The following is a 27,828-nucleotide window of genomic DNA, read 5'->3' as shown; positions in this document are numbered from 1 at the left end:
GGGGGGGGGGGTCACAAAAATTTTACGAATCTGAAAATTTCAAAAAAATCCTTACGTAGTTAATGGATGTTCCTTTTGGATTCTGAAGAGAATTAAAAAAAACGTAGTGTTCTTCCTTCGTAAATCAAGGTATACGTCTGTGGGATAGCTACGACCGCGCCACCAATCCCGAACTATTAGGAAGAAATTTTAATTTCAATTCAATATTAATAAGAAATCCTCTAGTAAATAATTAATTTTGAACTGTAGTGTAATATTTTTCATTAAAACGAATTGTTATTCACTGCTGTTTTGCAATGACGTTGGTGTAATAACTTTCAGATATCCAATAGTTCGCATGTCGGATGGCGCTGTCGTCAAGGTCAAAGAGGTACCCTACAGGCGTGTTCTGTCTAGACCCGGAAAACTGACAAAATCGTCGGTCCTGGTAGCATTGGTGGCTAGTAAAAGTGTAGTAAAATAAATGCAAACGACCTTAGGAAGACTGGAAGATCTGTAACGCTGCGAGTTAGATAACTTTTATCACTTTCTTCGATGACTAAAAACTACTGTAATCACTGTAGTTTTTAGTATAGGTTTTAATACTGTAATTCGTCGAATAAACGTAGATTGGTTGAAAATATCTTGACCATGTGGCGAATTTGTGAAAGTGTGCAAAAGTACATGTTTCGACGACCAAGTTAGCATTTTTATTGGTCAAGTGTATAACATCAATCATATACATATATAATAGAAATGTAGTAAAATAATTTGGCATTTAGATGAAAATTTTTAGAAATACTTTAAGTCGACTTTGTACTACCTTTAGAAATTGACAGTTAAATTAGCCAGACTCTGGACTTGTTGTGAAAATTGTTTATTATTTTAGTAGAAGAATCGTATTCCGATCTCAAATGTACTCAGAACGTGTCAGAATTGATGAAATAATGCAAAAAGTAGACGTATTAGAAGCATGCAATATTGTTCAACAGTATTGCAACAATATCACATGCGTTTGGGGTGGATAGACAAAAAATGTTGATTCAACGTAAAGCGAACTACGCGACTCCTGCGAATGTTAGAGTAGCAGCAAAATATTCAAATATAATGATTAATAGCGAAGAAAAAAGCGTTGCAGATCTTCATAATTTGGGCTATAAGCCAGAATAACAATTATGTATAATAATTTTACTCCTTGGTAGGCTAAATTTATACCAGTTTTTCAGTACATTTGAAAATATATCAGCGAAAAAATGTGGGCATAATTGTCGAAATTTTTTTATAGTCGCTCTGGTTATAAATAATAATTAAAAGGAAAAGTGGGAGAACTGTGGTGCAGTTAAATAGTAGGATGTATATATAGAGAACACCGAATTCATATTGTTACTATTAAAATAGTTCAAGCGAAATCACTAAAATAAAAGTGTGTTTTTGTTGTTAATTTAATGCGTGGTACATTATGGTATGTTGCTCTGAGGTTTGTATTGCAGTTGGATCTTTTTTTTTTTAATTAAGAATGTTAAAGTGAGAACTTTTTTGAGGATTTTGTGAAGAATGTGTGCATATTTTGAAACTGAAATTTAATCGCCACCTTGAACGTGTATTTCATTTTTCTGCAGTTTATGGTTAATTGCATATAGATATTTTTTCTAGGCGTTATTGTTTCTTATTGATACCTGCGTACATTAAGAATATTAAAGAAACTTGATATGCGTTACCTACTTTACTTATACATAATATAATATATAAATAGCAAGTGACATATTTTGTAATGCTTTAGTTTCACTGCTTATTATTATATCATTATATTTTACACTTACGTTTTTTTTTAAAGGATCATCATTAAATATTATCAGAATCTGTACTACAGCGAACAAAGACCATTATCTCAAAATTACAAATAGAAGATTAATTCGTTTAAACGTTCAGTATTATTATCTTAAACCTTTCTTGCATGAAATTAATAAGAAATCAATTTTATTATTAGGAGCGGTTTTATGCTAGCCTAATTGTGCGTGAATGCATTCATTATAATGTAAATGTCAGCCAGGTAGATCATACTTGGGGAAATTCTAAAGTAAATTTAGCATATACTTATGAATAATTAGAAAAATGGTAAATGTTAATTTCTAGGGTTTTGTCATGCTATATAACGTATAATTGTTTTTCATCATTTACTGCTCAATGCGAAAAATATTTTTTCTATTATTTTGACTTATAATTTGAATTTAGCGCCCTTTTTGATCAGAGGCGAAATATCGTAAAGTGCGAAATTCCGGCAAAAACTTTTCCCGCGAAATTTAAATAATGTAATTATTATGTGGGTCATTTTTTATCATTTTCGCCATTGAAACCACTTAAATTTGGAATAAAATGAAAAATATTAATAAGAAGACCAGTTTGCTTCGAAAGGCATTTAAAACAGAATACAGTGAAGTATCCCTATTTCAAGTCCTCCGTACACGGCTATTTCAAATTGCGTAGTTCCATCACCTCCCACCACGGTCCCTGTACTCTCTCATCCGCGTCCGACCAATGAAAAAAGTGATCCGAAGAGCGAGACGCTCTTGTTTTTTTGAATTGAGTGTTTTAGCATGACGTCATGGGAATCCATAAAGCTTGTTGAGGAAATATTATAAACGTGAAAGCATGAAAATATGTCATAAATGTCAGATAAGTAAATAGTAATATTTCTCAACTGTAGAATATATTTTCTCAGTCATGTTCCATTATTTTGTCGATTGACAATATTTCAGTGTCACGAAATAAAATAAAGTATGGAAAACTTTAGGTTGATTCTATTTCGTGACACTAAAAGGTCGCCAATCGAAAAGATGATGATAAGGAAAAGATTACTTACTATTCAGACCTTTATAACTGACATTTTTTCCTTATCCTAGCATTATACACTTTCAAAATATTAATATTTAAACTTACTTGTATACGCTTAGTGTATTTCCTCCACAAAGTTGTCTGCACTCCTATGTCAAGTACTGTGATAACTTTCCAGACATGTCCATCTATCCCAGCACAAACGCGTCCATACCGTCATGCCACAAAATTCACTATTCCGCAAAATATTTTAGTCACCTTTTTGACTCTATTATATTGATTTTTAGTTGGCATATTGTCGTACGTCAACAAAAACAGTTGGAGGACACTTGAAAAACACAACATGCATGCTGACAAATGGCCCGCGACTTTTTAAACTGCGCAAATCGAATTTGTCTGAAGCATGGACATAGGAAACACGGGACTAGGCATGCCACCTTAACTTGATCGAGCGGGGTTGAATCCACGGGAGGGGGAGAGCCGCCATCTTACGACGTGCCACTTGATTATGCGCACGAACCATGTTTGTCGCGGGGCATCAAAAGATAGCGGACCTCCCCCCTAATTGCATCAACCCCGCAATGGCATGCCTAGTCCCGTGTTTCCTATGTCCATGGAAAAATGTATTTACCTCTCATTCTACTATGTGACGATGCCACGCATTTATCGCACTCTAGATGTTTCTCTGTTTTCCCATTGGGTAGAAAATCTAGAGTGAGATAAATGCATGGCATCGTCACATAGTAGAATGAGAGTCATATTCCGTCTGCATACGACAGGCGTGCGCAGTAGTGATTCTGTTTATTTTTAAATTGAAACATGGCGTTATATAACCTAAAAATACACAGGGATAACTACTGCGCATGGCAGAGATAACTGCGTTCTGAAACCACTGTTTCCAGCTTTGAAATGAAAGAATCATTAGGTTACAAGGTCGCAGAAATAGAAGAGATTTCATCGCATATGATTTTTAAAACCTCATAAAAGTTCGTTACATTTCATCGGAAAAAGCATGATTTTTAAAAAATAAATGAGAAAAAAATCATGTTTTAAGTAAAGTGTAATTGGATTTTATTTTTAAAAGCTATTTAACACAACCTAAAATATATAATTAGAACAAAATTGTTATCAACCATCGGCATATAGAAATGGACCGGTAATGCTGTGGGGAGAATGGTAATGGTTCTAAAGAGAGAAAAAACATGTGAGATGTAGACTTATCTCTTTCTAGATAAAGCTGATTGGTCGAAAATATTTTGGTTGGGTGAAGTTTGGCGCAGCACAGGACCCTGTAAGTAAAGTTATTGAATATAGTAAAATAAAAAATGTTACAACAAAAACAAAACCTCAAAATATGAAGTTTTGCACCTATGTAATAAAAATGGTTATTTTTTATGTCATAGAAATATTGTAAAAGTTTTTGACAGTTTTTACATTATTTTTGAACTCACAAAACAATTATTATTGTAGCATTTTCAATCCAATTTCAAGAATAATTTAAAGTTACCAAGTTTTTAAAATAATCTATCTGAAACAGGTTATTTTACACGAATGTTCTTTAAAATTCAATTTATTATAACTACAAATTTCTAATGTATTGTTTATCTTTTTTTTTTTAATTAACCGCGTACAGAATATTTAGGCAATACCCGGGGCTGCCAATTCACTTGACAGAGTCCTGAAATAGATATAGGCAGGTCCAGGTCTACGTCTCATACGATTTTTCTCTCTAGAGCCCATTTCAGTTTTCCCCAAAGCGTTACCGGTCCATTTCTATATGTGATGTTATCCACACTAATTTCGGAACATACTGGAAAATACGAACTTTGTTTTGGAGTTTGCCTTGGTATATATTGAACACAGGGAGGGCTCTTACGTCTAAGAGCGCGAAATTTAAATTCATCTAATCATAATTGGGTTGTGTCACAGTCAATATCTGTTCAGGAAAGATTCAAGTATCGTCTGCTATCACGAAAATATTACTGTCATTTGAAGTAATGGCGAAATAAATTATATTGAAAAATTGTCTAAAAAACTGTTTGGCAGATGTTACCTATAACATGAAAAAGTAGTCCACATGGCATGGCTTCAAATCACACAGTAAGATATAATATTATTCACAAACCATTTTTAAAAATAATTTTTAATCGTAAAACAACACTACACTTCCTTATTTCACAGATCTCACATGTAATTATTCTTTGGAGTTCCAGATAATCCCAAACCAATATCTATTCGTAGATTTTTCTAGTATAATTCCCTTTGCCATTACTTCAAAACAGCATGTAACTATTATCAGATCGGATACTCCTTCCTCAAATTTCGGAGTGTTGATTGTATTTTGTGAAACTGAAAGGTCTTTAACGGATAGAAGGAGGAAAACAGAAGAGCGCAAATGCATTCAAAGTTTGAAAAATATTATTAAGATCTGTGTAATTTACCTTTAGGTTTAGAATTCTAACCTTCCTGACATTTCCAATAATAATAATTATATTATATAATATTATCATTATAATAATAATAATAATAATATTTCGCGAAATATCTGAGGCGTTTTTTTAATTTATTAGGTATATGGATCTTTAGTTGGCAAATTGTAATATTTCAAGTAAATGGTATATTCTTCACGTGTATACAAACAAAAACACTTGGAAAATACTGATGTGCATGGTGCGCAAATGCGTACACATTGTGAAGGTGCGCGAATCGATACAAGGCCGGGTAGCCAGTGCACATCGCTTGACAAGAATCACCTGACGACTTGTGGTAGGGGTAGAGGCCCCTCCAGCGTTGAAATACCCCAATGTTTACGTTTCGCGCCTTTAAAATTGACAAGAATTCACTGTATTATAATTTGACAAGGGTCCATTCACAAAATAAGTGAAACGTTTAAGGGTGGGCGGACGGAGGGCGGGGCCTGCCAAAGAATCATTCTCCATGTTAAGACTAATGAAAAACGTATCACGTATTTTGTGAATGGCCCCTAATACTCTTACTCATAACTAATGTATCCATAATAAGTCATTTAAGTGTGTGACTGATTCCGCCCCAGGAATAAGGCGATATGAGTTAACCGCAATAGTTTTTCAATTTTAAACAATAAACTGCAGATTTCAAATGCATAGTTAAGAAAGACTACTGTGTCCATATTTCCCCCACCCTGCCCTATTAAGAATTGCTTGAAATTCATATTTGTAATAAAAAGACTGTAAAATCGATCATTTATTTTTAACGTGTAAAATCAAATAATTATTCCAACTTTCACTTCATAAATCTACTTTGTGATCAAAGATTTATTTTAAATAATTTTACAATTATTATTTATTGTAAAAAATTTATTTAGGCATTGAATAATTCTGAATAAGCGCACACGCGGCAGCTAATCCGGCCCGTAGTGATAAAAGAACGCAGATATATCTGGCATGTGCAGTAGTGATTCTTGTGTATTTGCTAGATGTCTGGATTTCGAGGGCTAAGCAAATTGGTATTTTCTCTTCAACCATATCAGTTGACCTCACTTCGTTAAAAGCTGAGAGGAAAACAATGGTCCAAATGCATGGAACAAAAATTTATTTCTGTAATATTTTTGTAATTAATAATAATTATTATCATTTTATTATTTCACAAAATAGTAATTCAAAAATAAAAACTATTTTTCAAATACACTTATATAGAAAAAATGAGCTTTTATGAAGATAATAGCAAAATAAGGCAAAAATGAACTGAGGGAAAAAAGGGACCAAATGAATGGGAATCGGTCCATTTTTGTCCCATTTTGCTAATATCTTCGTAAGAACTAATGTTCTCTATATAAGTGTGTTTGAAAAATAGCTTTTATTTTTTAATTACTATTTAATTAAATAACAAAATGATAATAATTATTATTAATTATAAAGATATTACAGAAATAAAGTTTTGTTCCATGTATTTGGTCGACTTGTTCCATTTCCATTGTTTTCCCCATCAGTTTTCAACGGAGTAAAGTTAGCTGATGATTGCAGAAAAAATACCTACAGGTACCAATTGGCTGGAACAAAACTTTTAAAAATATATTTTATTTTTCGAAATTGTTAATTTTATTATTGATTTAAATAGCTTCTCAAAAAAAATAATATCCAAATACACTTATGGTGAAATATAATTTTTTTATAAGTAATTAAAGTTTAAACAAAAGTTTTATCTTATGAAATTGGTGTTGTTTGTCCGTCAGTATGCAGACATCTTGGATTGTTCCCCACCTAACCTAATAGGTATTTTCACTTCAATCACCGGTTAATTTCAATTCGTTAATTGCTGAGGGGTAAAACACTGAACAAAATGCATGCATTTTTGCTCTATTTTGCTAATGTCTCCGCAAAAAATAAATTTTGCTGTATAAGTGTATTTGAATACTAGTTTTTATTTGTTAATAACTATTTAATGAGATAATACAATCATAGTAATTATTATTCATTATGAAGATAACACCAAAATAAAGATAAGCCATATGCATTTGGTAGTGTTTTCACTTTTCCCCTCAGCAAAACAAATGTCATGGAAACATGCCCTAATGAACTTCACCAACGCCCCTACAGGAACTAATAAACACTAGAGAGTAGATGATCGGTAATGACTTGAGTGATAAAAAATGGCATCCGTGGAGATGTCGCAAAATGAGGTTTCACACAAGTTTCCCGTTAATAAACTTATTCGTGTTGGCTACTACGAATTGGAGAAAACAATTGGCAAAGGAAACTTTGCCGTTGTTAAAATGGCTACCCACGTTGTAACGAAATCAAAGGTACGTCTCTATGATTGAAATGTTGTCTGCACATAATTTGCAATCCGTCATTTTGTCCTTAACATACAACAAACAGCAGTTTGAATATTCGTTTATTTTTCTTTTCTGCTATTTGTCAGTTGTTTTCAACCTAATAATTAGTTACCACTCCTCTACAAAACATTTACATTGATCAGTATTGTCAATCTCCCATAATATAATTGCTCTCCTTTATGTCGGTAACAATACATATACGTATAATTATTTGACATTTAGTATATGCAAAACATATCAAATTGATTTGCCCGTAATTATTTGAGAAATAGTTTGCATTCAGACCTATGTTACCGTATCATTAAAAATGTATTGAAATCTCCTATTATTTGTATATTCTTAAACACATGATTCAGCTTACGTCACGAACACAATGTTGAACTACCACCATTAAAGATTAGAAGCTTTCTTATAATTATATGCTCAGTTATATTTTGCTGTGGATTTGGAAATATTCATGGCTGTTATATTATTTTATAATTGTATTAAGTTATAAATTTTAACTGTTCCGCCGAACATAACTTAAATAACGATTTGAGATTATCTCAACTATTTCATATTTAATTGATTGTAAATTAATAAATAAATAATCCATAATAAAATCTTCATACACAGTTGTGGACTTGCAAACAAAATTTTAATGACCAAATTAATTGTTTTCTTATATATTTACAATATATGTGAGATAAGCGACATTAGAAAAAAATGGCTAAAAAAAGGTGAATGTATTTTCCTGCATTATGTGCGTAGTTCCATAATCTGAAACGATTGTCTTGTTTCGATATTGAAATAATAAAATTATTTTGTAGGTGGCTATTAAGATTATAGATAAGACGAAACTAAATGAAGAAAATCTGGCAAAAATTTTCCGTGAAGTTCATATAATGAAGAAGTTACGACATCCTCACATTATCAGACTCTACCAAGTAATGGAGACAGAAAAAATGATTTATTTAGTCACAGAATATGCACCTGGTGGGGAAATATTTGATCACTTGGTTAGAAATGGTAGAATGGTGGAGCCAGAAGCGAGACGAGTGTTTCGTCAAATAGTTTATGCAGTACGTTATCTCCACCAGAAAAGAGTGGTTCATCGAGATCTCAAGGTATATAAAACTTAATTCGTCAAAATTTCGGTACATAATACAAGGATCGCAGCCTTTTCCCTGCTTTAACCGGGTTTTCCACCTTCAAATTCTCCCTTTTACTTCTGTCAAGGTGTCTACCCTGCCGGGAAAACCTGAAAAATCTAGAATCAGGGAATTTTTACGAACCAGGCAATGTGGAAATTTTTTCGAGTGTTCTTATTTTTTCAATTTCAATATAGAATTGAGTAGACATGATTGTTCATTCATTAAAGTAGCTTTATATTACTGTATTTAATTATTTTATTAAAAAAAAAACTTTTTTGTTTACCATTCATTTTTTTAACTGAAAATTTAACTATTCTATTTTTTCTTGTAAATTGATCGTTTTTAGTTGAAAATTTAAGTATTTGTTTAAAGATTTATGTCTTTTAAAACTTTTTTTTATTAAAAATGATGGTTGAAGATTCATCTTTTGAACTGAAAATTCATATTTTTGGTTGAAAAAATGAGCTATTTTCTTGATGATTTGTTTTTTCTTTGGCTGCAGATTAATGTGTTTTTTTTTACTTAAAATTGAACTTTTCTAGTTGAAACTTAACTATTTTGATGTATTTTTTTTCTTGTTGAAAGTTAATATTTCATAATTTTATTTGTAAATTCATATATGTTTGAACAATAATTTTTTTAATAGGAAATTCAAATATTTAACTTTTGTTCGGCAGTTTATCCTTCTTATTTGAATATTTATGTATTTTGTTGAAAATTCGTATTTTTAGTAAAAATTAATCTTCATGTTGGAAAATGCATCTATTTCAGTTAAAGATTCATCATTTTAGTTTACAATTCATTAGCTTGTTTGAAAAATAATTTTCTTGGCGTAAAATTTAACTATACATTCCATTTTTAGTTGAAAATTTGTTTGATATCTTTACTGAAAAATCTTTCTTATTTGAAAATTAAACTTTGGTTAAATTAGCCTTTTTTGCTTTAATTCAAGTGTTTTTAATTAAAAATTAAAATATTTTTTTGTTGACATAACAGCTAATACATTTTTTGTTCAGAATTCATCTATTTTTGAATAAAAATTCAATTGCTTAGTTTAAAGTTCAACTCTTTTGTTGAAAATTAATTTTAATCGTTTAAGAATCATAATTTTAATTGAAAATTCATCTCACTCGTAGAAAACGAGCTATTTTGTTGAAGATTCGTTTTTTTGTGCTGCAAATTAATGTTTTTAATAAAAAATTTAACTATTCTAGTTAAAACTTTGACTATTTTTTTTTAAATCATTTAAATTAAAAATTCATCTTTTCGGGTGAAAATGAATTTTTCAAACTAAAAATCTAACTATTCCATTGTTTGGTGGAGAATAATATTCTTTATTCTAAAAATCTAACTATTCAATTTTTGGGGGAGAATAATTGTTTTCATTCGACAAATTGTAATTTTGCTACAAATTAATCTCCTTGAATGGAAATTAATCTTTTTGGTTGAAAATTCATTTATTATAGGTGAAGATTCATTTTAGTTCAATATTCACCTTTTTGTTCTAAATTTCTACTTCTCCAGATGAAGATTTATCATTTTAGTTCGAAGTTTATCACTTTAAAAAAACTTAACTGTATTTTTTCAAATTTATTTTAGAAAGTTTAACTGTTAAATTTTTTGTTGGAAATTTATCTTTTTTAGTTTAAAATTCAACTATTTGGTTGAGAATTGGACTTTTTTAGTTGAACAAACTGTTTTACTACAAAATTAATGTATTTTTGTGGAATAACCACTTTTTTTTGTAGAAAACTAATATTTTTGATTGAAAATTAGACTATTTTGTTGAAAGTTCAATTATTTGGTTGACAATTCGTCTTATTTGGTATTAAATTTATCTATTTGGTTAAACATTCAACAATTTAGTCAAAAATTTATCTATTTTGTTGAAACTAAAATATTTTTACTTTAAAAGTTAAGAATTGGAAGCGGTTTAAATTTAATGTAATATATTATTCACATTAATTTTACCTAATCATGCACTGATTTTTGGTATGTGATGATAAGATACATTTTTCTAAAAATTATTATTCATTTCATTAATCGATGGTTTTAATATCTGCTAATATAAACATGAATATCTTGTAATGTAATTTCTCAAAGCTTACTAAATTAAAAACGGTATACACATTTCTAGTCGATTGTTCTAAAAAATTCTAAATATTTGTAGGGCTACGTATTATGAATATTACTATTTTAATATACGACAATTGAATTACGTGTGAAATGCTATTATTTTTTTAAATGCTGAGTTCGATTGTTAACTTTTTCAATTATGAAATCATTAAATTTACATTTCATTATTGTAAAATCTTTTTCTTTAAAAATTTTCCATTAAAGGTATTTATTTTTTAGCGTAAGAAAACAATTTTGTAATTTTTCGAAACTTTTGACTGTTCATTTAAAATAAAATATTATCCGTTATATTTTCAAAACTAAACAAATGTATTTGCTTATTCTTAAATTTAGAGCATCAGAAATTTTATCGTGCATTTATATATATATTTTTAACTAGAAATAATACAGTTTTCATTACTTCTAATTAAAAAATTTTCAGCTGTACAAGTTCGAAATTTGTTATTTCCATGACCGAACCAAATTTTTCGAACCGTGCATTTTTTTGTCTATTAAAAAGGCTATCCTGTTAAAAATTCTTTTTAAAAAACACGAAGCTGAAACAATACAAAATATTTTAAAAATTTGAAAACCGGAAACAGAAGTTGTTATCCAAATATAATTGTATCAATTAAAAAATATATATAGTCACTTGAGAAAAAGTATTAAAAAGTTTTTACTTCTTAATTGACATATACAAAGTTAAATAATTAAATAATTGAAAATTCCAATTCGATCAACTACAAGGTTAAAGGTTCTAACTTGGACAATTTAAAGTCAAGACGCTCGAAATTAATCCACTTACTTTTTAAATCTATATAGCAGTATTGAACCTGAAATAATATAAATTTTTATTTGGAAATGTTGAAAATTCAATAACTTCGTAAAAAAATTAATTATTTGGTAGAAAATTTAATGATTGTCTTGAAAATTTAATTATTTTGTTAAAAAGTCATTTTAAAAAAATTTAACATTTTTTTTGTTGAATATTTGTATTTTCAGATAGAAAATTCGTCTCTTTGAATTGAAATATCATCTTTTTGATAGAACAGTCGTTTTTCTTGGTTAAAAATTCGTCCTTCTGGCTTTTAATTAAAGAGTCTACTATTATATTTTTGGTTCAGAATTCATCTCTTTTAGTTATAAATTCTACTATTGGGTGCTATTGTGTTTAAACTTCAACTATTTTGTTAAAGTCATCTTTTCATATCAAAATTGCAACTGTTTTATTGAACATTCGTTTTTCTTGGATAGAATGATTTATCCGTTTCGATTAAAAATTCATAATTTTTTGTTAGAAAAGTTATTTTTATCGACTGAAAATTTCGGTTGAAAATTAATTTTTTTGATGAAAAGTCATATTTTTGGTTTAATAATTCAACTGTTTTGTAGAAAATTCGTCTTTTTTGTTTAAAATTTAAACGGTGGTAGACAATAGAACTATTTGATCAACATGTTTTTAAATTCAACTTTTTGCTTTAAAATTAAAATAATATTTGGTAACTATTTAGGTGAATTTTTATTAAGAAATAATAATTTTAAGTATCGCGATTTCATTATCAATGATAGAATTAAAAAACAAGAAAATAATCTTGAATATGAGAGTGTTTCATAAACATAAAAATTGTTTACGTAAAAAATTTTATTTTTTGTCGGTGTTCTTAAATCGCCCTTAAAGGCTTTTTTAATGAAAGAAATCATTTTAAAAATCCCCTTTTTTTGGTGAAAAAATGCCATTTTTCCCCTTTTCTGATCTCATTTTTCGGTGTGATCCTTGATAATGTGCAATACGCACATTTATATGAAAATAGATTGAATATAATAGACTTGATACCGATTTTTCTAGGCTGAGAATTTACTACTTGATGTAGACAATAACATAAAAATAGCCGATTTCGGATTTAGTAATGAGTACACACCTGGTGTGCCATTAAGTACGTGGTGTGGATCACCGCCGTATGCCGCCCCTGAAATCTTTGAAGGCAAACATTACGATGGACCTCGTGCTGATGTTTGGGTAAGTACTATTAAATACGTAAATGCAGTAACCGTTTCACTATATTACATTTAATTGGAATGATTTGTGCCGACCAATTGAGACGAGGTCGAGAGGCGCAAATAGAAAAATTGCTTTCCACCCAGTTTTGATATGTGGACGTCTGCTAGAAAAGGGCTGTTACCAGTTGTAGTCGGTTTGGAATTAATTTTCAGCGTATTGTATAGTTAAGTTTGCAGAACTGCGAGAAACGCGCATGTTTGGTAAAATCACGAAGGGGCCATTTTTCACGGATGTCCACATATTTACAAATCTATACGATAAACTTTTGCATCGCAATATTCCTTCAATGTCTGGATTTTTTTTTGGAGTTCTCACTCTTTTTTTCTCTCTATTCCCCTATTTTCTCCTTTTTTGAAGAAATCTTTTTTCCTTGATTTTTCGGATACTTCTCCCTTTTCTTGTATTTTTGCTTAGATGCGAACTGATCTAATAGAACCTATTAAGGCAATACCACTATTTTAGATTGAAAGTTCATTCCCTTTTATTGGTCGATGTTTGGCGAAAACTCAACTATTTAGTTAGAAATTGAATTTCTTAGATCAAGATTTATCCCATTGGTTAAAAATGTAACTTACTTTGACGAAAAATCATATTTTCGGGATAAAGATTCAACTGCTTTGTATTTAAAGTGAAATTAAATTGTACCTAAATTGAAATTGAAATTATTTTGATTCGTTTCCTTGGTGGAATTTAACTGTTTTTTTATTTAAAATCAATGCTTATATCGATAAATTTTGTTTGAAATATGAACTATTCTATTTTTCGTTGAGAGTTCATCTTTTTTTGGTTTGAAAATTCTGTTTTTTTTTGTTAGCAGAAAAAACATCTTTATTGATTGAAAGGAACTGTTGTTGAAAATTCAAATTTTTTCTGAAAAATTGGTTTAAGTTTAATTTGTTTACTTTGTAAATTAGATTATTTAATTTGTAACTTCACATTTGTAGGTTGAAAATTCAACTATTTGGTTAAAAATTGAACTATTTTCTTGGAAAATCGAATAATCGGCTTAAAATATTTGCTCTCTGGTAGTTTTTTTTAAATTCAACTATTTAATTAAAATTTTATATTTCTTGGTTTAAAATTAACTTTAAAAAAAAAAGAAAATTTCATGTTATTGGGTTTCGAAATCAACAGTTTCCTAAAATATTCTACTTTTTAGCTTGAAAATTTAACTATGCCATTTTTGGAAGATAACTTATCTTTTTTAGTTCAAAATTCAATTATTTGATTGCAATCCCATGTATTTTGTTAAAAATTTATCTTTTTGTACAAAATTATCTTTAGGTTTAAAAATTCAGTTATTTAGTTAAAATTGCAGCTATTCGATTAAAAATTTAACTATTTGGTTAAAACTTCAACTATTTCCTTTGAAAATCGTATAATTTTCTTAACGGAATTAGTTTCTGATAAATTTGTTTATTTCAATTCAATTATTTGATTAAAAAATCATTTTTTCTGTTTTCGAATTCAACTCTTTTGGTAGAAAAACTTTTTTTTCTTTTGTTGAAAATTAATTTTTTAAGCTGAAAATTTAACTATTCAGCTTAAAAATTCAGCTATTTGGTTAAAAATTTAACTATTTGGTTAAAACTTCAAGTATTTTTTTTTGAAAATCGTATAATTTTCTCAACAGAATTACTTTCTGGTAAATTAAATTTTTTTTAATTGTAGTGTTTTATTAAAAAATCATCTTTTCTGTTTTCGAATTCAACAGTTTTCTCAAATATTCGAATTTTTAGCTTAAAAATTCAACTCTTTTGGTAGAAAATCTTTTTTTGTTGTTGAAAATAAATTTTTTAAACTGAAAATTGAAATATTCCATTTTTGAGAGAAAACTTATTTTTATTAGTTCAAAATTCAATTATTTGATTAGAACACCAAGTATTTTGTTAAAAATTTGTCTTTGTGCAAAACTAATCTTCTTGGTTAAAAATTCAGCTATTTGGTTAAAAAATTAACTATCTGGTTAAAACTTCAAGTATTTTCTTTGAAAATCGTATAATTTTCTCAAGAAAATTACTTTCTGGTAAATTAAAAAAAAATTTTATTCAAGTTTTTGATAAAAAATTCATCTTTTTTGGTTTCGAATTCAACAGTTTTCTCAAATATTTGAATTTTTAGCTTAACAATTCAACTCTTTTGTTAGAAAATCTTTTTTTGTTGTTGAAAATTAATTTTTTAAACTGAAAATTTAACTTTTCCATTTTTGAAAGAAAACTTATCTTTTTTTAGTTCAAAGTTCAATTATTTGATTTAAACGTCAAGTATTTTGCTAAAAAATGGTCTTTGTGCAAAACTAATCTTCTTGGTTAAAAATCTAACTATTTTCTTAAATTCATATTTTCTGATAAAAAATATAACGTTTGTTTTGAAAATTGGTCTTTTATGGCAGAAATGGCTTTTGCCTTCATAATTCAACTATTTGGTTGTTAATTAAATTTTTTTTTTGGTTGAATTTTAATCTTCTTAGTTTGAAAAAAATTTGAAATTTCGGTAGAAATTTCAATTATTTTGTTAGAAATTTAATTATTTCATTACATTCTTCGTTGAAAATCAACTTTTGTTTCAAAATTCAACTATTTTTTTTATTCATCTCGTTTGATTGAAAGATTATTTATTTTGTTGTTAATGTAACTGTTTTTTTAATATTAATTTTGTTGTGGTTAAAAATGCATCGATTTTTCGTTGCATATTAAACTATTTTGTTAGAAATGCAATATAATTTGACTTGGAATCATAGGAATTTACAGCCTTACATATTGATTCAATATGATACCTACATCAGTTTTATTAAAAATAATTTATTCCCCCTATTGTTCCTCTATATTCGTGAAAAATCACCCTGGGACGATTCACAAAAGTGCGGTACTTTGAAAGCCCCCCCCCCCCCAACCTATGACGTATTTTGTGAATGACCCCCTTATTTCCCCTGTTTTGAGTTCATTTTTGGATGTGGAGTTGGCTTGTATGGTGACTTTATGAAGCTCTTCGTCTGGGGTGATTGTTAAAGAAATTGATCACTTACCTTTGTCAGATTGGAGCGAACGTGTTGCTTAAATACGCAAAACTGAAATTCTAGATTGATCTGGAATTTATACCTCCTCCTACAATTCCCTTTCTCACTTTTCCCATATGAATTCCTTGATCCTCGGTAGTATAACGAGGCTAGAACTGAGTGAGTTACACTTACCCTGAAAGGGATTTGGCTACTGGTATAATAATTTAATTTAAATTTAATAATAATAATATTATGGAAAATTACATGCGACGATAATAATCCTCTTGCAGAGCCTGGGAGTTGTCCTGTATGTGTTAGTGTGTGGAGCCCTACCATTTGATGGTCCTACTATGCAATTATTGAGATCAGTGGTGATCTCCGGCAAATTTAGAATACCATTTTTCATGTCAGCAGGTAATTGATTCAATAAGCAATACATTTTAACTTTCATTTGTCGCGAAATTTTTCACTTGTGTGCTCTGATACAATGTTGCATTTCAGAATGTGAGAAGTTGATCAGACACATGCTGGTAGTGGAGCCAGAGCGCCGTTTAAGTATCTCACAGATCTTAGTGCATCCTTGGATGGGTGGCGATGTTGCATCAGAATCGGAATCCGGCAGGTACTTGATATATAAAAACGTCTCATTAACTTTAAAGAAGCTGGGTGTCTAGCGTACTCGAAATTTCTTTAAAACCTCGACAAGTCTTTTAATTTTTCATTCAATTTCTCATTCTTTATTTATTTTTCTCTTGTGCGAAAGTAGAAGAACACAACTTTAATGACATTTTTTGGAATATAATCATTTTTGCTGTCATTATATTGAAATTAAGTTTAGTTCCGCGTGTGAAGAGATTTCATTAATTAGAGCTGCTTGAAATTTGAGTTATCCATCATTATTTGAATAACTATCAAGAACAATAAATAAATAAAAATAAAAGATTATATGTTAAAATGTTAGAAGATTAAAATTCTAGTCTGTGAATATTAATGGTCAGGGAAAATGAAGATTGCGGACAATATTCTTAGTAGTAATTTATTTTTCTTGTATTTTTATTTATTTTTTGTGCAGTTGCCACCTCCTGATGATTATATTTTTAGTTAAAATTTTTATTATTTGATTGCAAATTTAACAATTTGATCAAAAGTCATCCTTTTGTTTTAAATATCTACTATTACATTATTCGTTGAAAATTCATATTTTCGGATGAATATTCGTTATTTATTTGTGGTTGAAAATAATTTTTGTTTATTCAAAATGTAACAACTCCAATTGAAAATTCATCTCGTTAGTTTAAAGTTTAAATACTTTGGTTACTAATTTTTTGGTTAAAAAATTAATTTTTTAATTGGAAATTTAACTATTCCCTTTCTGGTTGAATTTTCATGTTCTTAAATTAAAAATTCAACAGCTTAGATAAAAGTTTAACCACTTTGTTAAAAATGCATTTAATTGTTTGAAATTTCATCTATTTTGTTGAAAGTTTAACTATTTCATTGAAAACTCGTTTTTTTAAATTTAAAATTAATTTCTTACTTGAAAGTGTAATTTTTCCACTTTTGATTGAAATTTTATCTTTTTCAGTTGAAAAAATCGCCTTTATTAGTAGAGAACTGATCTTTATGGTTGAAATTGACTCTCTTTTGGTTAAAACTGCAACTGTTTTACAGAAAATTCGTCTTTCGGCTTGAAAACTCAACATTTTTAATGAAATATTTTTTGTTTCTTTTTTTTTAATTCGTTTTTTCGGGTAGAAAATTGAACTCCTGGATTCAAAGTTTAACTACTATGTTAAAAATCCTTTTTTTGTTGTTTGTTTAAGAATAATCATTTTAATTAAAAAATTAATTTCTTGGGTTAAAAATTAAATGATTTTGTTTAAGATTCGTATTTTGGTAGAAAATTAATATTTTTACATTCTCATAATTCATGATTGAGAAAGTATTAGAATTGTCGGAAATTTGACATCACACTTTTTCAACGGATGCCCACGTTTCGAGACCCCCTGAATCCGAAAATCAGATTTCACGATGGCGTCTGTCTGTCCGTCTGTCCGCCCGTAAACACGATAACTCTCGAAAAACTGAGCAAATCAAATCCATCTTTGGCACACTTATTTTAGGTCATAAAAGAAAGACAAGTTCGTGAACCAGCTATTACTGATAAAAATTCAAAAAGTGAGCATTTTGAACATTTTTGAGGCCACTTTTTTTTTAATTTGAAAATTCTATGTATGGATATTTATAATATTAAAAAGAACAAACAATTTATCCTTATGACTTTTGTCGATAAAATGAAAATTCTCAAAGATATAGCGTTTTCCAAATTTTTTAAATCAACCGAAAATCAAAATTTGAAGCCAAAAACCGCACTATATGAAAAAAAGTCAAGAGAAGAAAAACATTTCTTTTTGAAAGCCCTACAAGATCATCATAACAAAATTTTTGGATTTTCTTCAAAAATCAAAAATTCAAATTCAAAATTTTTATTTCACAAAAAATAATGAAAAATAAAAAATTCCATTTTGTAGATAAACTATGTAGAATACGAAAAAAGATGAATTAACAAAAATGGTTATCCTAAAAAAGATCTACAATTTCGTTAAGGATCACTTCTTGATAGGACGCGTACTTTTTGTTTTATTCGTGAAAAATAACATTGAAAAAAAAATAATAAAAAATGTGTGGATAAACGACGAAAGTTACGAGAAAAAAAAAAGATTTAACAAAACCTGTTTACAAATATCGGTCGGAAGTCGAGCGCGCAGCGCGAGTGCTGCGATGAGAATGTGTACCTCAAATCCTACAGAGCTTTGAAAAACTTAATCTTTGACAATACTTAATTAAGTAGAAAATTTAAAACATGAAGACGCATATAAATACTGCCATCTAAAAGAGATCTTTTTGATAAAGTTTTTTTCAAGCATTTCAAATGCAAAGAATAAATATACGAGCGCGAAGCGCGAGGTAACCCATTATCGAGCGCGAATCTGTTTTATAGAAAATTCGTCTTCTTGGCTGAAAGTGGATCTTTTTTTAGTTAAAAATTGACCTAATTTATTAATGATTCGAGTATATGGTTGGAAATTCATTTTCGTGGATAGAAAAATCCAATGTTAGGTTAAAAATTCAAGTATTTGCTTAAAAAGACATCCTTTTTGATCGAAAATTCATCTTTATTCATCTGTTCGGACAGAAAATTTGTCCGTTTGGTTTGAAAATTCACATTTTTCTTCTTGAAAATTAAACTGTCTTCTAAAAAATTCAATTGTTTCTTTGATGACCCATTCAAATTTCAATCAATTCTTATTAATAATCTCAGTACACACGGAGACTTTCATTATATCAACAGCAGCTAATTATTGGTTTAAAAAAGTCATTAAATTGTTGTTAAAGTTGAAAAAATGAGAAACTTTGAAATATTTTCGATTGTAGCCTCGTGACTATTCACCGCAATAAATGAAAAATCACAAAAAAAACTTTTTTTTTACCATAAAATCGGATTTAGGGCGTGTTTGAGAAATTTCGCATATCTATTTTTTTTTTAGTTCCGCTGGACTTACAATTTCAGCTATGTTTTGTGAAAAGTATTGACTTAAAAAAAGGTACCTGTAGAAATGTATTTTTTATCCTGAAAATTTTCGAAAGCCCCTGGATTTTTACATTTTCATCATTTATGAGTGAGAAAGTATTAGAATTTTCCGAAATTTGACATCACCGTTTTTCAACAGATATTCACGTTTTGAGACCCCCTGAATCCGAAAATTAAGTTTTGGTGATGGAGTCTGTCTGTCTATCCGTCCACACACTTGTAGATCCTAAAAGAAAGAGCGAGTTCGTTAACCAGCAATTTATGATAAAAATTAAAAAAAAAAGCATTTTCAAAATTTTTGGGGCCATTTTTTAAGAATTAAAATTTGTGTGTACAGTTTTTCACAGTACTTAGAAAGACGAACAATTTATCCTAATGGCGTTTTTTCGATAAACTTCGATAACTTCACTTTGTTGAGTACTGGGGGGAAAACAATAGACCAAATGTATGGGATTCGGTTATTTTTTGCCCGATTTTGCTAATATCTTCGGAAAAACTTTTTTTTTCAGTGTAATTGTATTTAGAAAATAGTTGTATTTTTTAAAAACTATTTAATGAAATTATATAATGATAATGATTATTATTCTTTGCAAAAATATTACCAAAATAAAGTTTTGTCCTATGCAGTTCGTCCATTATCCCCCTCCCCCTCGCACTCAAAAAAGTGAAGTTAGCTGGTGGTTAAAGTGAAAACACCTAAGAACTTTTTGAATTTTCTTAAAATGACGAAAAAAAATGAACAAACAAAATTTATGATCCCAAAAAAAGATCCACAAATTATTTCATAATCACTTATTAGTAGAATGCGTACTTTTTGTTTTATTCGTGAAAAATAACATTCAAAATTAAAAAATTACATTTTTGGAAAAACGACACAAAATACGAAAAAAAAGTTTTAGGGAGCAATTATAGCTTTGAAAAAGCTGTAAAACATTTATTTTAAACATTTTTCAATAGGACTCATCATTTTCGTTTTATTTATTAAAACTGCTGTGTAGACATTTGAAAATTTAAAGGTTGAGCCAATAAACGACGCAAAATATGGGGGAAAGTTTTTCGTGGTGTTTCAGTGTTTAAAACTTCGTACAGCATTTCTTTGTCTCATTTTTTGACAGAACTAACCGCTTCTAGTTTATTTATTGAAATTGATATAGAAAAATCGAAAATTCCAATATTATGCCAAAAGGCGCGAAATACCTAAAAACTCTAAAAGAAGACTTGTAGGATATTTTCTTTGATTAATCAAAAATCCTATTTTAAGTGTTACAACGCGAGATAAGAAAGAATGTTCGAAGAAAGTATTGCAGTTTTCATTTTAAAGTAATTCAGAAAATAAATATTCGTTTACAAATTTCTGACAAAAATCAAGCGCGTATCACAAGTGTAATGATGATAATGTGTGATTCAATGTCGCAGCGCGGCGGGCAGATTTTTTTTTCTGTTTTGAGAAACGCTAGTCACCCTGACAGAATATGATCTCTCTAAAGTTCAGTCTTGCTAATGAATAAGGTATTTCAGAGCCAGTCCCGAAATTATTATACCACAAATAAATCAAGTAGTCATTGAGAGCATGCTTAGACTACCAGGTCTCAGTGCGGATACACTGCTTCAATCAGTACAAGGAAATGCTTTTGACCATGTGTCGGCAATATACAATTTATTAGCTGATCGATTAGAGACAGCTATGACGAGTTTGCCAAGTATACAGAGTATACCAGGAGATTACATGCCTGATGATGGACATCAGTTGGAAAAGGTAAACATTGATCTGTGAAATTTCGTTGAGTTATTGTGTTGATGCATATTTTTTGAAATACAGTTTGGTGAGGCGGAAGCGGAAACTGACGAAAGGAGTGCACTCCATTTGCCAGTTGGTATGCCGTATCATGCAACGAGAAGACACACTGTTGGACCCGGAGATACATCCCATCAACCACCTACATCATATCCATATGCATTCAATTGTCCTCAGGGATGTTCGCCCTTGCATCTACTTCCTATGTTGCACTGCAACGTAGATCCTCAACTGTTACCACACACGAATCTCCCACTGAATCTTCCTTTAATTCAAAATCAGCCGCCACAGAACTTTCAAATTAAGGATCAACATTTGTTAAAACCGCCCACTGTTATGGGAGCCAGTAAGTTCTTTTATTCAAACTTTTTTTTTTCACTTGAGGATTTTGATATTAGGGGAGTTCAAACTGTTTTTCTCTGATTTGTTAACTTTGTAGCGAGTAGTTTTGGAAGGAGAGCGTCAGATGGAGGTGCGAATCTTCATGTATTTTATCAACAACAGTATGGTGGCAGTTCTGGTAATGGAGAAGAAAGTGGCTGGAGTCAACCTGGAAGTAGAGAACATCTACAACCAGTAAGTTCCATCGAATTCTACATGTTATCTTGTCAGATTTTTAAAATATAATATTAGTTAATCAGTGTAATAATTAATTATCTATCTACAAAAAACTGATGTGACGAAATGTCTCGAATGAATCTAGAATCTTTGCACTTATTGTTGTTGAAAACCTGATTGGTTTTTGAATGATTTGAAATTGCTCCATTTATTACATTTTGAAGTTTGAAAATTAAATCCGCCGATAACTTTCGAATTGTTTACAACTATATTTAATTTAATTTGAGATCGCTATGGAGGCGAAATATATTTCATTGTTCTTGCAAATACAAATATTAAAAATTTCACGATATATAAAGGTTTCCTAAAATTTCTAAATATTTCAGAAGATATCTTTGGAGTTTGAAAAGTTAAAAAAATTTTCAACATTCCTTGGTATTTCGAAATATCTCAAGGGATTTCTAATTATTTCAAGTGATTTCACAGGATGCCTATTCACCTGAAAAACGTGAAATTGCCAGGGAATTTTTGTATAATTGGAAAAACCTGGGAATGTCAGGGTTTTTTGTCTACAGTTTATGTAATTTTGGTTTCAACTTTAATATACAATTAAACAGCAATATTTTTTTATTTATAATAGTAGTTTTATATTATTGTATTTAACTATATTTTTTTGAAAATTCTTTTTATTTTTGGTTAAAAATTAATTTTTTTAACTGAAAATTTATCTATTTCGGTTGAATTTTCCATCATTTTAATTAAAAATTCACCTGGTTGATTTAAAAATATTGTTTTCTACTAAAGATTTAGCTATTCAATTTTTAGTTGATAAATTTTCTTACTTGAATGAAAATCCAACAACTTGGTTGAAAGTTAAACTCTTTTAATTTTTAAGAAAGATGGTAGTGTTGGCAAGGGTTTAAATACTCATTTGAATTTGTAATTATTCACCGTCTACTTTGCTTTCATCTTAATCTGATAAAACTCTTTTGCTGAAAATTACTTTTTTAGTTGAAGAGTCGTTATTTTAATTGAAAATTGAACTATTTGGTTGACAATTCGTTTTTTTATTGTTAGAAAATTAATTACTTGGTTCAAAGTTCGTTTTCTTGGTTAAAAATTTGAACATTTGCTGTTCTTTTATTTTGTAAAATTTAATTTTTTTGGTTGAATTTTTTTTTTATTGAATGTTTAAGTAGTTATTAGAAAATTAATTTTTGATCAACTGAAGTTATAGTTAATTTGATTAATTTGTTGAAAATTCAACAGTTTTATTTAAAAGACATTCTCTTCATCTATTTTGGCAGAAATTGTATCTTTTTTGATTAAAAATCACAATTCTAGTTAAAAATTAATTTTTTTCATTTAGGATTAAACTATTTCCATGAAAATTAGTCTATTTTTTGTTGTTAATTTCAACTGTTTTTAGTTTAAAATTGAAATAAATCTTTGTTGAAATATCATCGATTACATTTTTCGTTGACAATTCATCTTTTAGGTTGAAAATTCAACTCTTGTTTTGAAAGTTCCTCATTTTAATTTGAAAATTAGTCGGTTTTGATTGAGGATTCAACTAATTTGTTCAATATTCCTTTTTCCTTGGTTGAAAATTTGTTTACCTAAAAATGTAATTCTTTCATTTTCCAGTTCAAAGTTGATCTTTTTGAATTAAAAACTCAAATATTTGTTTGAAAGTTCTTTTTTTTAGTTGAAAATGTACTTATTTTGTTTGGAAGATTGTTTTTTTTTTTTTTGGTTGAAAATTGGGATATTTTTTCTTCATTGACTGAAAAATCTGTCTTGTTTAAAAATTCAACTCTTACGTTGAAGATTCCTTTTCTTGGTTTAAAAATTAGAATATTTTGGTTAAGGATTCAACTAATTTGTTGAAAACTCGTATTTTTGTGGAAATATCAAATACACTTTTTATTCAGAATTAATTTATTTGGGCGAAGACTCATCACCTTAGCTAAAAATTGAAATATCTTGTTAAAAATTCAATTTTTCTTGTACGAAAGTTAATTGTTTTAACTGGAAATCGAAATGTTCTAATTTTTGTGGAAAATTGATCTTTTCTATAGAAATTTAATTGTATTGGTTGAATAATTAATTATTTCGTTGTAAAATTATTTTAATTGTTTGAAAATTAATTTATTTTCTGAAAATTTAACTATTCTGTGTTTAGTTAAAAATTAATTTCTTTGGTTGAAAATTGAACTATGTTATTTTTCCAGAAGAAAATTTCATAGTTAAATTTGTATCCAAAAGGAATAATTTCATAATAAACAAGACGAACTTTCAACAAAATACATGACTTTCCATCCAAATGGATACATTTTTAACTAAAAATATAAATTTTCTACAAAAAATGGAATACATAAATTTTTAGTTGAAAACTTCAATTTTCAACTAAAAAACTAATTTTTGACGAAATATGTTTTTTCCGTTCGTTTGATTGCTCTGACAAACAACTGTTTACAATAAAATCTGTTTCGCTTTTTTTTGTGATTCATAGAAGTGAAAATGTCGTTCATAAGAAATATTTTTGTTCGTGTACCCCCCCCCCCCATGGAAGACACCTTAGGAAATCCCCCCCCCAAGTCTACATAATTTATGCACGACCCCATAGCGAATGTGTTTGTTGGCTAATACATATTAAAAGTGTGATTCGAAATTTTCGAAGGCTGGTAGTCCGACTGGGGTTCAGTGTCAAAAAACGTTAACCGTTGGAGTTGGTGTTAGCAGTACAGAAGGAAATGGAGCAAGTAATTCAAATGCGACTAGTGGGAGTGATCGAAGAAGACGTAGTGGCCTCACAGCAGTTATGCAAAGACCAGGTATGAAAAGGATGTATAACTGGAATTTTGACATATATATGTTTTCGTAAATATATTGAGTGTGAAGTAGATTTAGCATTATTGTATATTTGTCACTTTGTTTAGCCCAAACTACACAAATGTGTAATTTAATTATTTTTATTGAATTTCTTTTTCATGCATACATTTATATAGTTTCTACATGTAGTTTTTGTGTGTTCCTTTATCGATTTTTGATTTAAAGAATGCTCGTGTCCTGAGCGTATAGGATATACGAGATCTGTCCGGAAAGTATCCGATCTTGTACTCTAACCTTGCACCTAATTGTGCTTTTGTTGTACGCGTCGTATTTTAGGATGACGGAACGCACGGAACAGAGAGTGTGCATTAAATGTTGCCAAAAACTGGTCCTTCATATTCGGATTCGTCATGTTAAGCGATGGGTGGCGCCTCTAGCGGCCAGAACAGAATCAAATTTAGTACCAAAACAACTCAATCAAAGTTCTGCCAAAGATATTACGTTCTCCTAGCAAATCCCATACATATGTAATCGTCATTATGACTTTTTTACTTAATTTAACTGCTATTCTAAAATTTGTCGATGATTTATCGCGGAGACTCGAAGAGGAAGAAAATGTAGCTAATGCAGACCACATTCAATATTGCGGAATTATTGGACAAACTGAAAATAGGTTGGACTTAATTTTCTTTGTGTAAAAACAACAGCGTTCTGGACTAAATGCAGTAAACATATTGAAGATTAATAAGCAAATGTAATTCTGAATAATTTTTGTAATATATAAAAAAATGCATGCTTATGTTGTTATGTTAATACTCCTAATCCGCTGCACACAAATACCTTGCGTAAAAAACACAACTAATTAATTCTGTAATGTTTTAAATCTGTTGTTATTATACTGCATTTGATTATGTTGTTCTGGTCGCAAGAGGCGACATCCATCGCTTAACATGACGAATACCATGGTTACGATTTATAAAGTGTATGGTAATGATCCTATGACTGACATTCAACAATTTCTGGTGAAACGCGGCCTTACACAACTTTGTCAGTCTCCATACAGTCGTGACCTGGCTCTCTGTGATTTCTGGCTGTTTTCCAAATTGATGTCTCCTCAAAGAGGAAAACGATATTAAGACGTAGAGGAAATGAAACAGAATGCGACGAAGCAGCTGTTAGCTATTTTTACAAGTTAACTTTAAGGAGTACTTCCGAAGAGGAAGGGTGGCTGAGGGAATGTTGGTGGCTTCCAAAGGGGAGCACTTTAAAGGGGACATCATCGCCATTGACCAGAATTAACTCTTACCCCTTGCACATCGTCACAAGGTCGGATACTTTCTGGACAGATCTTGTAGAAATTTGAAATTAGTCGCGTCCACAGTATTTTTTATTTATTCAGTATTATTTTGTTTGATTTTGCATGGTTTTGTTATGTCTACTGCACTGCCACGCCTCGAACACTGATAACTTGCATGTAGTTATAAACCCGGAACTCGTAATGGAAGTTGAAGCTAGGATGAATAGAGCCTATCTTCCATCAAGGTTGCTGCCGTCTCATCTTAGGGGACCTACACTTTCTCACCATAGGAAAACCTCCTTGTATCCTGCCACTGGTAAAGTTTTTGTGTTTGTAGGTGACTTTATGTAGCAGTTGTTTTAGCAAATGTAGCATATATATGTCAGGACATAATTTGAATCGTATTTTATTTTAGTAAAGTAGAATCTTTTGCGCTAAATTCTCTTAAAGACATAAGCAATAGGGTGGATCGAGAAAAATGGTTTTCGAAATCACAAAGAACATCGTGCCTAAATGTACTGCATTGAGATCCCCATGAAGTGTACCAGGGTGTCTACTCATCTGGAAAATCTAGACTGTTCAGGGAAGTTTTATATATTTGGAAATGCCTTGCAATTTTTTCGAGAGCATGCTTAAATTTTCTTAATTTTTAATGTAAAATTAAATAACAATGATTTTTCACTCGTAAAAGTAACTTTATATTATTGGATTTAACTATTTCTTGGATGAAAACTCATCTTTTTGTTTGAAAATTCAACCGTTTGTTTGAAGTTTTTTTCTCTCTTGGCTGAAGAATCTTTCTTGTCTGAAAATTCAACTCTTGTTGGAAATGCGCCCTTTTTGGTCCAATTTAACTGTTCTTTATTTAAATTAAAAATCTATTCTGGTTAATTTCAACTGTTTTTTATTTATAATTCATCATCTTTGGTCGGAAATTCAGCTGTCTCTTTAAAAACATTTTTTTAAATTCAGCTATTGTTGAAAATTCAACTTTTTGGTTGAAGACTTGTTTTGTTTGGTTAATAATTTATTTATTTATCTGAAGATCTTACTATTCCATTTTTATTGGGCAATTGATCCTTTTTAAGTTGAAAATTCTACTATTTGGTAAAGAATTCATGTATTTTGTTGAAAATTTGTTTTTTTTTTTGTTAAAAAATTAATCTTCTTGGTTGAAAATTCATGTTTTCCAGTAACAGATTCATCATTTTAGTAGATAATTAATCTTTTTGGTTAAAAATTCAAATACTCCAGCATCAGATTCATCATATTAATTGAAATATCACTTTGGTTAAAAATTGTACGATTTTATGGAAAATTTAGTGTTTTTGTTGAGCTAAACCTTAATTATTCTCTGTTTGGTTGAAAAATTAACTTTTTTTAATTGAAAATTTCACTACTTGTTTGAAAATTGTTTGTTTGGTTTTTTGTAAGAAAATTTATATGGTTGAAAATTGATCTTTTTGGTTAAAAATTAATTTTTTTAAACTTCAATTTAAACCAATCCCGTTTAATATTTTATTATTTTTGTTGAAAAATCTTAATTTTCTTTAAATTAATTTTTCGGATTAAAAGATTAATTTTTCAAACTATAAGAATAGCTATTCAATGTTTGGTTAAAAGTTTAATCTTTTCTCGTGGAAAATTAATGCATTTCGTTGAAACTGCGTCTGTTTTTGTCAAAAATAATCTTCTTAGCTGATCATTCAGGCTTTTTGGTTCATGACTTTCATTGAAAATTGAAACTTTTTTGTTGAAAACTCGTTTCTTTTTGAAAATTTTGTTTTTTATTGAAAATTTAACCCTCCCATTTTTGGTTCGA

General features: G+C 29.3%; 2 protein-coding genes across 4 annotated transcripts in view; one reads left to right on the top strand and one right to left on the bottom strand.

Moving 5' to 3' along the window:
* Positions 1–3,175, bottom strand: part of LOC117169579 (WD repeat-containing protein 74) — a 43,774-nt gene extending 40,599 nt beyond the window's left edge. Inside the window, exon 1 of the mRNA XM_033356016.1 lies at positions 2,917–3,175. The gene's annotated coding sequence lies outside the window, so the exon portion shown is untranslated. The remainder of the gene's footprint in view (positions 1–2,916) is intronic.
* Positions 3,176–7,438: 4,263 nt separating this feature from the next.
* Positions 7,439–27,828, top strand: part of LOC117169029 (serine/threonine-protein kinase SIK3-like) — a 35,432-nt gene continuing 15,042 nt past the window's right edge. For 2 of the 3 annotated variants that reach the window (XM_033355094.1, XM_033355096.1), the window contains exons 1-10: positions 7,439–7,591; positions 8,434–8,730; positions 12,719–12,889; positions 16,220–16,343; positions 16,431–16,551; positions 21,040–21,277; positions 21,341–21,662; positions 21,756–21,892; positions 24,558–24,711; positions 26,188–26,322. In XM_033355094.1, coding sequence (XP_033210985.1) covers positions 7,439–7,591; positions 8,434–8,730; positions 12,719–12,889; positions 16,220–16,343; positions 16,431–16,551; positions 21,040–21,277; positions 21,341–21,662; positions 21,756–21,892; positions 24,558–24,711; positions 26,188–26,322 — 1,852 coding nt within the window. The remainder of the gene's footprint in view (positions 7,592–8,433; positions 8,731–12,718; positions 12,890–16,219; positions 16,344–16,430; positions 16,552–21,039; positions 21,278–21,340; positions 21,663–21,755; positions 21,893–24,557; positions 24,712–26,187; positions 26,323–27,828) is intronic. The other variant, XM_033355095.1, reaches the window with a different exon arrangement.

The sequence above is a fragment of the Belonocnema kinseyi genome, chromosome 3, assembly GCF_010883055.1.
Source record: "Belonocnema kinseyi isolate 2016_QV_RU_SX_M_011 chromosome 3, B_treatae_v1, whole genome shotgun sequence".
NCBI classification, from domain to species: Eukaryota; Metazoa; Arthropoda; class Insecta; order Hymenoptera; family Cynipidae; genus Belonocnema; species Belonocnema kinseyi.
The sequence above is the reverse complement of the archived record's forward strand: the minus strand, read 5'-3'. Positions and strand labels throughout refer to the sequence as shown.